Source organism: Apis dorsata, unplaced genomic scaffold (genome assembly GCF_000469605.1).
Source record: "Apis dorsata unplaced genomic scaffold, Apis dorsata 1.3 scaffold_396, whole genome shotgun sequence".
Classification (NCBI taxonomy): domain Eukaryota; kingdom Metazoa; phylum Arthropoda; class Insecta; order Hymenoptera; family Apidae; genus Apis; species Apis dorsata.
In genome coordinates this window covers 85,884-97,507 of record NW_006263655.1, presented here as the reverse complement: position 1 = coordinate 97,507, position 11,624 = coordinate 85,884, and the positions used below count along the sequence as shown (strand labels likewise).

At 32.1% G+C, this 11,624-nt stretch overlaps 1 protein-coding gene across 1 annotated transcript in view; it reads left to right on the top strand.

Moving 5' to 3' along the window:
- LOC102681087 (Kv channel-interacting protein 1-like) overlaps positions 1 to 11,624 on the top strand; it is a gene marked incomplete at its 5' end in the record, with an annotated part of 27,140 nt that overhangs the window by 9,356 nt on the left and 6,160 nt on the right. Inside the window, 2 exons of the mRNA XM_006619163.2 lie at positions 4,197 to 4,270; positions 11,452 to 11,603. Of these exons, the coding sequence (XP_006619226.1) occupies positions 4,197 to 4,270; positions 11,452 to 11,603 (226 nt within the window). The remainder of the gene's footprint in view (positions 1 to 4,196; positions 4,271 to 11,451; positions 11,604 to 11,624) is intronic.

The following is an 11,624-nucleotide window of genomic DNA, read 5'->3' as shown; positions in this document are numbered from 1 at the left end:
TTGGAAAATGTTTACTTTTCAGTCGATGGATAGAAAAAAAAAAAAAAAAAAATCTCCATTTTATGTTTATTTTATATTTTCCTCCAATTTATCCGTCATCGATAATAATTTTTCATTCCATCGTTCATACGATTCACGAATTATATATATATTTTTCCCGCTATATTTCAAAATATAGCGTGTTTCAACGAATGAAACGTTGCTATCGTACGAAAAAAAAAAAAAAAAAAGAGCCATGAAATCCTAAAAATGTCACTGCAATTTTTGATCGACAGAGCAATTACCTTCGATTTAATTAAACACGCACGTTGGTCATTGCAGGAAAAAAGAGAAAATAATAACTAATCCGTGTTTTTTTGACGAATTTTTGACGCTTCGTATTTTCATTTTATGAAAAAATGAAAATGAGAATATTTAATTTAATTTCATTCAATTTAATTCATTCGAGATAACAAATTCAAATCTAAACTCCAGATTAACATTTCTCTAGAATGATTCTCGTTAGAATAATTCTTTCGAAAATAAAATTTTTGCAATGCTATATATGTTGATACGCCGAATCTTGTTGGCGTGTATCGATTAAAATAATTTTCTTGGCAACGAACATCGTACTAACTTTACCCGCAGTCGCGCATACGGAAGGCGCCCTTCGATTCCCTTCGGTGACAGTGACAATTTTTCTTCGTGAACGATTTCACGGCTAAGAGGTGGTGTCGCATCGATACCGTCGCTTGTTTGTCGTTCGACGTAAGAGGAGAAGAACGGAGAAGAATTTACGAGGCTCAAAATCGAGGAGGGAAAGAAAAAAAAAAAAAAAAAAAAAAAAAATTGTAAATCCTATTTGTTCAACGTAATCCAATATCACGATGCACAATAATTTATGTAAGCTCTAAACCTTCAACTTTATTTATGAAAAAAAAAACTTTACTCTCACTACGAGAAAATAACTTTCTTAATTAAAAATTTAAAAGTATTTGAGTGCATTTGGGAGACTTTAGCTTGGAATGGTGTAGATAAATTTGCGAGAAAAATTTTTTTTTTATTCTCCTTTCAGAGAGAACGAAGAAAGAATGAAATAAATTGTATTAAGCAAGTATTTTCAAAAATGTATCTTTTCTTCAGTTACACGTTTCCACGTCGAATTAAATTTTAATGAATGATGGATGACAGATTATCATTCGCGTACAACCCATACATTTTCAGTTAATTTTACTATTCAACGTTCAATTCAAGAAAATTTACCGTTCCATTCGTGCTCGTGTCATACAATCAAGTTGCGTGTTGAATAGCTGTAACGTTTCACCTGTTACAGGTTAACCCCCTAACATTTTCTACAATTTATTGCTTGTAAACGATTAGTTTCGTTTTTATTCGTCAAAGTATGAGAAGAATAATTTTATTCCAAATTATAACAACAACGAAGTGTAAATGCGTTGCATGCATAAATAAGTCACTGATATTTATAATATTAATTTTTTTTATATATATGCGCAATATTATTGCAAGTAAAAAGCCATAAGATTTTGACAAATATGCAAAGGTGCAAAGGTCAAAAGGACGAGGACGTCTGTCTATCTTTAGTTACTCTTATCAAAGGGAAACATGTTTGTACTTATCTAAAACCCCTCAAGCATTTCGAGGTAAACGAAACTGTTACGATGAATTCGTGGCACAACGGAATGAAATTTATACCTTTGAAACTGTCCAATGGATTATTCAACGACAAGAGAATGCTTTAAAATTTTGGATCGATAGTCAAAAGTCGAACAGGTGAATTATAGCAACGCGATAACATCCATTTTGTTGAATAATGACATAGTCATGGTATAATCTATTTGTTTACCGAAACTCTACCGTCAATCGAACAATGAATATTTGATTAAAATATATTCTTATATCTTTATATCTAACTTTAATTTAAAAATTAATTCTCTGAAAATTAATTTTTCTTTTCTAATTGTTTAAATAACAAATAAAAGAAACTTTCGAAAAGAAGTTGAAATATACATCGCATTAATATATACTGTTACTTTGCCTTGGAAAAATTCAGTTGCCGAGCAAGACTCTTTCGCCATAAAAATATCACCATTTCACCTTCAAACGCAAACGTTCTCTCTGCAATCGAATTCCCTTTCCAGTGAAAAATGTCCTAAGAATTTTCATACAAAGTGAAACTTATCTCAAAAATGTAAATATTGATTGAAAAAAGTAAAAAAAAAAATTCATTTCTCCTATCGGAAATATTTATTTTTCGATAATAACGGATGTAGAAATGAGTTTTATTGATTATTATTTAAATTCAATCGTTTTAATTAAAAAAAAAAAAAAAAAAGAAGGAACGCTTACTACTCTATTCAACAATAATAGAATCCGATGGAGAACACAAAGAAATTGCAAATATTTATAGAAAATTTATTAATTAATTTATATTTTTCTCAAATGCAAATACAAAAAGCAAACAAAAATATTTTGCACGGTGTAAATAAAAATTCTCTTTTGCGAATTTCGTGCGTAATATCTGATTTTTTAAATTAAAAGCAATAAAAATTATATCAAATATTACATTCGTATTGTTTAGGTTCAATTTGATATTGAAAATTCATTAAATGTTTTCAAATTTCTGTATTGAAAAATTTAAAACTCTAAAAATAAAATTTTCCTAGTCATAAATATCGTGAAAAAAAAATACGTTTACAAAAGATTATAAACCAATATATAATAAATTTACAAAAAAAAAAACTTGAGAAATCTTTCAAGTTCGAACAAGAAAAAAAAATTTATCAATAAATAATCAATACTCTGCAATTATAATCTTGCCTATTGATATTCGACAAAGGAAATGGCTTTATATTCGAGTTTTGTCGTAACATCGAATAATAGCACATCTATTTTCCTCCAAAGACCTAATTCGCATAAGCTCGACAACTTGAACGACTTAATCCACTTTGCCCACCCTTCCCCCCCTCCCTAATAACACAAGAGCACTCCTATTGTGATAATTCGGTAGATGGAACGTGTACTAATTTCTGGATGAATCATTTCAATTGAAGAAATACCTCAGAGATTTCTGTTCAAACGAGACAAAACTGTCATTTCTTAAAGTCCTCGATATCCCTCTAAGGAAAATCAAGAGTCATTTTCACGATAACGATAATATGTATTCACGTATCCGTGAAATCCGTCATTTGTTTAGCTTAAAAAAGATTTTTAATCCTCTTTTTTTTTTTTTAATAAAATGAACAAAATCTCGTAATAAAAGAAATGGAATAATTTCCAAGCACAAATCTCAACTTTCGAACTACTAGTCGAACTAGTAGGAACTTATTAGAGCATACCAGTTTGAATTCACGAACGACGGTAAATCTGATGGTCTTGATAGGTTTTCTCGAGAAGGCCATCGAGCAGTATTCTCTGTCTGAGAAATTCAAGTGCTTATTAAGATTATCCTTCTATTTTCGGTTTATTATTTCGGCGAAAGCTTTTGAAAAGAAAATCTATGGGAATGCAATTCTAGGCAAGATAAAAATATTAATGAATAAGTTATTCGTGTTTCTTAATTCTTTCTTGATATTTTTATCCGTATCGTATTTTGCAACATTTATGCAAATAGGAATAATAATCAATAACTATCCTACTAGTTCTAGAAACTGTAAATATTTTATGTCAAAATGAAGTACGTTAAGGAAGACATTTTTTATCTATCTCTTGTGACTATTTTATTATTACGGTTTATGACTTTTTTTATATCTTCAAGGGCAATTTTATTCCATCGATAAAAAAAAAATATACGTTTCGAAAAATATTTTTGTAGTAAACGTATATTTTTTCAATGCCAATTTTCTATCGATATAAAAATGAATATTTTGAAAATTATTTTTATATTATTCTTTCGCGAATGTTAGATCAATTAATGTGTTAAAAAAATATTCGATATCCATATAATTTCAGCCAGGAAAGATCAGTTTGACCTATATATGCCCTCTACGTCGATCTATAAAAAGAAACTAGGTAACATCAAATTACGTCCCCCTTGAAACCATTCAACCTTCATTCGAAACATTTTTCGGTACTGCAAAGAGATAAGCATCTGAGAGAATCTACTTATATAATTTTTTTTTTAGCAATAAGCATACGAAACTTGTCAAATTTCGAATGCGAATATTATTAAAACTTATTATCTTTATTTCAATTTCCAGCCAATACTAGCCAGTACGCGCATTACGTTTTCAACACCTTGGACCAGGATCATAGCGGTATTCTCAGTTTTGAGGTGAGTACTCGCCATCTAAATCCGATCAGAAAATAAAGGAAAGCGTGTCATTGAAGTCAATTTTTGATTTATCCCGATATCTCTATCGGTTGCCGAGATATAAGCATTCAAACTTTTCATATATTTAACACGTTAACACGAAAATTACTCGCGATCCAGTGACCTATATCTTTCCCTGGAAATGCGTACTATTTCTAGGAATTGCGTCTGCTGTTTGTCTGCGAACAGACAAGTGAAACGAGTGCGAACGAGAGATCCGAGAAAACGACAAGGAAGGAGATAGTAAATAGTTAAAAATTATCTTTTTCTTTACACGATGATATCTCGGAAACCGGAAATGGTATCGAGATAATTCAAAAAGCGTTTTAAAGAGCAAGATTCCGCGTTTCTAACGATCGTTTCTCGTTGGTAGGAAGTTACTATCTTCGGAATTGTAGCGGTTCAAAGTTTTTCTAGTTAAGTAATAGAATTTAATTGGATTTAAGATAAGTATTTAAAAATATTCTTTTCTTTACACGATGATATCTCGGAAACCGGAAATGGTGTCGAGATAATTCGAAAAGCGTTTTAAAGGGCAAGGATTCGCGCTTCCAACGATCTCTCAATTATTGATTGGAAGTTACTATCTTCGGAGTTATAGCGGTTCAAAGTTTTCCTAATTTTAATAGAGTTTCGTCGATTTTTTTCAATTATTTTAAAGTGATAGATACGTTTATTTCTAGAAAAATTTTAAAAATCGCTCATGAATATATGTGATACATTAACGATTTGTATATTAATACTTTTGTAATATTTTAATTTTTTTATTAAAATAATCGGTTAATCTTTGCAAATAAAAATACGGAAATTAAAATGGAAAGCAATTTATTGTGATATCTTTAACTTGTTGGAATTACAAAAACCTGTAATCTCTCTATCCGACATATATATCGCGATAAATAAGAGTTTCTTGCAAGGCTAGTATACACTTTAGGAACATGAATCTTTAAAATTGCATGTTTCTCAACGGAAGACTCGTAAGATCGATGTTTTACAATGCACATACAATTGAAAGCTATTCTTTACAAATAATGGATCTGGAAAACGAATATCAAGAAAATATCGATTCGTTTCCAAATATAAATACAATTTAAATATTTTCCTTTTCCCCTGTATGTAATGTAACCGATGACAATACATCGATCGAGAATCAAACGTTGCATCATTTATCAAGCAAGCGTTTATTATGCAAGCGTCCCGCTTATTTATCACGCGAATCGTTGTCATCTTCGTACGATTAGCCGTTCGTACGACTGTGAATTTGCTTCAAACAAATATTAGGCGGGTATTAACGATAATTGGCAGATAGGCTGCCAATAACTGCAGCAACACAGATCTAACTAAGTTTTCCAATTAATCGATGGTACGAGTCCAATCAATCCCTGATTCGCGGGTTAATTTGCGGGTCGAAGGGAGCGATCCCTCCCTCCCCCTCTCCCTCCTCTGTTTATTCCTTTTTCGAGAAACAAGGGGAAATTAAAGAAACCGAAGAAACTCGTCGGGAGATAATTACGAATTAACACGATTATCTCCCGACGCTTCGGGCTGTAAAATGTACTTTGTGTAATTGGCCTTCGAGCGTTGCCGCAAGCTTCGCACATTACCACAGCTTTTTACGCCGCGCCAACATTCTCCCTTATTCTCTCTTCTTTTCGCTTTCTTCCAAAGCACGATCAAGTTTTCAGAAATCGCCTTTGATCGTCCAATCTTCTCTTAATTAAGATTTTTTTCTCTCTTTCCCTCTCTCGTTCGATTCCCTTTAACTCGTTTGTGGAAAAATATACAACCTGCGTTCCTTTGTTTCTTTGCAACAATCGAAGAAACAATCGAAAATGCATTTCATCGAATTTACTTTCAAAAATGTGTAACCTTTTCTTTTTTCAGGATTACAAGTTTTTCGAAACGATTCGAACGAAAGTATATTAATTTTTTATGCCATTGTTTTATAAAATTTCAAAATAATCATATATTTTTGAACATTTCGGCTCCTTTTCTCTTTGAAAAGTAAAATCTCAAAGAAATGGGACGAATCGAGATTTCGAAACGTTTTATACTTTTTAGATGAGGATTAATAAAGAAAATTCTTTGATGCAAAGAAGTTTTTTTTTTAAAGACAAAATATTCACTATATATATATTTTGAACTCGAATTATTATATTATTTCAGCGTATATTTTCAGATCACATTACGACTGTTCAATCGTATTTCGAGTTCTCTCCAAGATCTGCAAAATCTGCGAGCGAGATTATCATACTTCACTTACGATATTTTTTGTCTTTTTGCGATTTTCATCTCGCGACACGACTCCTCCATCTTCCTCGCCTTCGCGCGACCCAACTTATCCTTTCCTTCGAACGAAACGATAACCTGTTTATAACAATGTATTCTCGTTTTAATTAAACAATCAATCTCTGGATACGCAATGTATCTTTCGACTTTTAAAAAAATTCAGCATCGAGGATTGATTAAATTAAATTGCGTACCGTATCGGAGAAACTGTTGTTCAAACCCGTGTATAAACGCGGCCCCTCTTCAATGCGTTTCGAACTCGATCGAAATCGCGTATTTCTGCAGTTGCAACGCGTAATCACGAGGACCCTAAATCAACAATCCCTATTTATTCCGGTGAGGATCGTTGTTTGCGATTAGGTCCGGGTGTAAACGTATCTTCTATATTTGTGAACAAAGCGCTCCTGCTTCGCCGTTGCAAATGCTTACTTATGCTACCCCTCCCCGGCTTGTTTGCGATTCCCCTTTGCTCGAATTTGAAAATTAATGCTTAAAAACACCGATTCGAGGAAAAAGTTAACGTTCTCTTAACGTCGTCGATGTTAAAAAGTGTCTCTGGGTATATCGTGTGTGTATATATTCGAGAATAAGCGCGTTTAACTCGAACGTTTAAGCACGTTTAAGCACGGATCGAGGAAACGCACGGCACGGCATTTTCATCGATTGAGCCTCGAATGGGGGGAGGGGAAAAAGAAACGCTGTTGTAACGCGATTTGCCATAATTGAAGCGTGCGCTAATCCAATTTGTCCCATGAACATGAGCTCGAAAGTGCTTTTGGCGGTGGGCCCTGTTGCGTGACTCGTGTTCCAACCCGGTGTTATTATTCATTCTTTTTCCAGTTTTCAATTACCAAAGATGTCGGCCCATTATTCCAAAGGCTTGCGTACGAGCGACGTATCGAGCGAAATTAATTCGTTTAGACGAAACCAATTTATTCGCAAACGGAATAAGCGGAGGGGAAATGCGTGCGTCTTTTTTTAAGTACGCTTCATTTGTATTTGTAAAGTTGTTCTCTTGATAATAATAATAATAATCGAAACTTAAATGAAAGGAGGACGTAACAAAAAAATATTTTTAGAAGAATAGAAGAAGTCGTGTTTTCTCGTATTTTTGTCATTCCCACTTCGTTGCTTTGTCAATTTTGTTGCGTCTCAAAGTTGTTACGAGACATTGTTGAAATTGTTGAGGTAAGGCAGAAGAGGTTTAGCAGGAAAATTCTAAAACGAATATAAATTCGTTGTAACAATCTCGCTTTGGTTAAATTATTTATTAAATCGTGTTAATTTATAACTCAATAAAAGTGATCTTCAACAAGATTTTAAAACTATTTTAAAATTATTTGTTTTACATTTATCGAATATAATGAAAACGAAATATTGTTTTTTCTTATCTGTAAATTATCCTGTATTAGTTGGAGCTATTTTTTGATTAATTAAAAATGTTGAAATGAATCAGAAAAAGAATTATATGGAATAAGAAAAATTCGATCAATATAAAATAAAAGAAATGAGAGTCTTCTTTAAAAAAAAATTGAGATCAAGCACAAACAAGCAAAAGTTCATAAAAGTTTAAACTTTTAATCAAGATTCTACGTTATTCAATAATCATTAAACATGTTGTATTCTCTTTGTATATCATAAGAAAACGTTCTCTTCTCTAACATGAAATTTTTTTAAGAATAAATATTTAAATCCCTTGTTAAGAATAATTTTTAGAATAATTCCCAACTCTAAGTTTTGCACTCTGTTCGATAGTAAACGCTGAGTTAGCATCGTTGTTTTTTTAACGGTGTGCGTATTTTTAAGGAAAAAAGTGGGTCAGTCAGTATTTCTGGAAATTTGATTGCCATTCATACCTTTTGCAGTTTAAACGATGCACTTTAAAATCTCTAAAATCAACTGGAATAACAACCTGAAACAAACTGTACTTTTCCATTATTCCGGCAAGTGATTTAAAATAAATGTAGCGTTTTAAATTCTATTCCATATTCAACGTATATGAAATCATATTGAGTCATTCGCGTATTTCGGTTGAACGATATTGGATTAAAACGATTAGGAGAATAAAAATAAATTTTATTTACGGAAAAATAAATGGGTTCGAGTTATGTACGAGTTAATAAATATATGTATACGTACAGAGATGTTGCAATTATTTTAATATTATTTCTATTTTTATCTTGAGCAAAAAATATTACATTAAATAATATATTTAATTTAAATAAAATATAAATGGATCAGAGAAAATATATTTTTACTAAATTTAAATAAACTGTGAGGCATAATATTTAGACATTTTTTTGTATTTAATTTTTGAAAATTTCCATTTTCTATTTTTCTTTTTTTTTTTCTTTCTTTCTTTTTTTTTTTTTTTTTTTCTTTCTTTCTTTTTTTTTTTTTTTTTTTCTTTCTTTCTTTTTTTTTTTTTTTTTTTCTTTCTTTCTTTTTTTTTTTTTTTTTTTTTTTTGAACAAAACGTTAAAGATAAAAATATACAATCCGCTACTCTCATTTTTTTAGTATCATTCGTAGGGAATGTAAATTCCATAGCTCAAATGGAAGCTTCACTACGAATTTCTCTTGTTTCATCAAAATTTCTGTCTCTTTATAAAACTCTTCTCTCGATTTTTTTTTTTAAAAAAACTCCATTCCTTATTCTTCGTTTTCCTCTCGTTTCACCTCTCGACATACGTGGCTGTTCGTATGTCCCTTTTCTATTCTTTAACAATGAAATTTGCCGCGTTAACAGAACACATCTTTTTGATCCATAAAAAAAATTAACAACGAGTACTGTAATCTAGTGAATCCTTTTATAATTCAGAGAAAAACCTTTCTTTTTCTCTCTCTCTCTCTCTCTAATCACGATACGCACTCGTCCTTTTAAGCCATTTATACCAAGGGGGTAGTTCGTTAAAAGGAATTTGTTTTTAATTAAAAGATTCCTCCGCGACCGAAAAAAAATATCGAATTTCCTACAGCAGGGAGACGAGATAAAACGTTAATTTATCGTAAAAATAAATTCGTTATAAAAAAAATTCATATATTATTAATAAATTGAATCAGAAATGGCACGTAAATAAAATTTTAATTAATTAATTTTATTTTGATCGAAAAATACATTTCATTTTTTTTTTTTATGAAATTATTACGAAAATCATTGTAGCGAAATTCGGGTGAAATTTCGACGACATTCCATATTAAAAATTTACAAAATATATATATTTTTCAACGTTTAATCGAATCTAAATTAAAAACTATTATACCGATAGAAATTGATAGAATAATTTGCGCTGAATAAGTTTTTTTAAAAAAATATCGTGAGAACGTGAGAACGTTGAATTCCACGTTGCGTATCCTTTTAAATCCCCGAAAAAATAACCGCTGATAATGCGCCTCGAGCATGGCCCAAAATATTTTACGATCCTCGTCGAATCGGCGTCGAGTCTGCACACCACCGGATAAAAAAATGACACGAATAGAAAAGATGAATTAACATCTCGACAGACTATATTCATCGTTTGCATCAACATTTTATTCAACCATGCTTACTACGGATACAACGCACTTTTCTCTTCTCGCGTGACGCGTGATCACAATATCCAAGCACGAGGCCGTTACCTTTTAAAACACGCATCGTCGATGCTAAATTGTCCCTGTGCAGTGAAATTGTGCGCGTACGTGGAGAGGGGCAGGAGAAGGAAACGGAGACAGCGTCGCTGCAATCGTTCTGTTCCGGTGTAAAGTCGAGCGTGAAGTCGAGCGCTACAAGACGAGCACAGAGACGAAATCTCGAATGTATTCTCCTCCTCGCTCGTAGCTGCTGGAAGTAATTCTGCCGCTGAAATAATTTTCATAATAATAATTGTTGCATTGGAAATAGTTGGCTCGATCGTTTTTCGCGATATTTTACATCGAGCGACATCTTTTTATGCATTTAAGAACGAATCGGAATTTCGTTGGTACGAGTTTTTTTGGTAATTTTATTTTTTTTAATTTAATTTTGGTAACTCGTAAGAATAATTTATTCGATCGAGCGACATCTTTTTATGCATTTAAGAACGAATCGGAATTTCGTTGATACGAGTTTTTTTGGTAATTTTATTTTTTTTAATTTAATTTTAGTAACTCGTAAGAATAATTTATTCAAGAATGGTTATCTGTCGTTGGAATAGATAAGCGAGTTTTTAACGAGCTTCTCGCGTGCCCTCTCGATTTAATCTCTCGCTCGCGTGAACAAGAATGAAAGTTTCGAAAGTATCGCGACGTTGCGTTAATGGATTCTCCTCTGCTGCGTCTGTTCGCGGTGTTGGAGGAGCGGCAGATGATGCCTGCCTGTCTGTCTGCGCGAGAACGTAATTTAATCATCGATTGTGCTCGATTCGATTCGTGTTGGAAAAATGCGCGATATAACTGTAATAACGGAGTGATATGGAAAATAATTCGAATTATCCGAAGAAAATTTTTACAATCTGACGTATAAGGCGACGATTCTCTTAACTAGGTTTATGTGAAAAACAATTGGGTAAAACGAGGATAATTCGGCGCATATTTGCGAGAACATCGATATAACCATTCGTATGGAGAATAAAATTTTACGACGCGAAAGAGGACAGGATGTTTTTTATTTTCCAATGTCGTTTCGATTTTTCAAAAATAAATTAAAAATTTAGAAAGAAAAATTGTAAAAATGAAATCTTTAAATCTAATATTGATAATTTTATATAAAATTATACACAAAAGATATTGAAATCGTAAATACGGAGTCAAAATGGACAATTTTAGAAAATAACAAGTATATATATATATTGCGTGGCACGTAATATCGAAAAGATGAATTTTATTTCGATGTTGCAGGACTTCGTTACTGGTCTCAGCATACTGTCTCGTGGTTCCATCGATGAGAAACTGCGCTGGACATTTTCTCTTTACGACATCAATGGCGACGGTTGCATCACGAGGGAAGAAATGACGGACATCGTGACAGCTGTGTACGAGCTGATGGGCAAGTTTGCCGATCCCAATTTGGA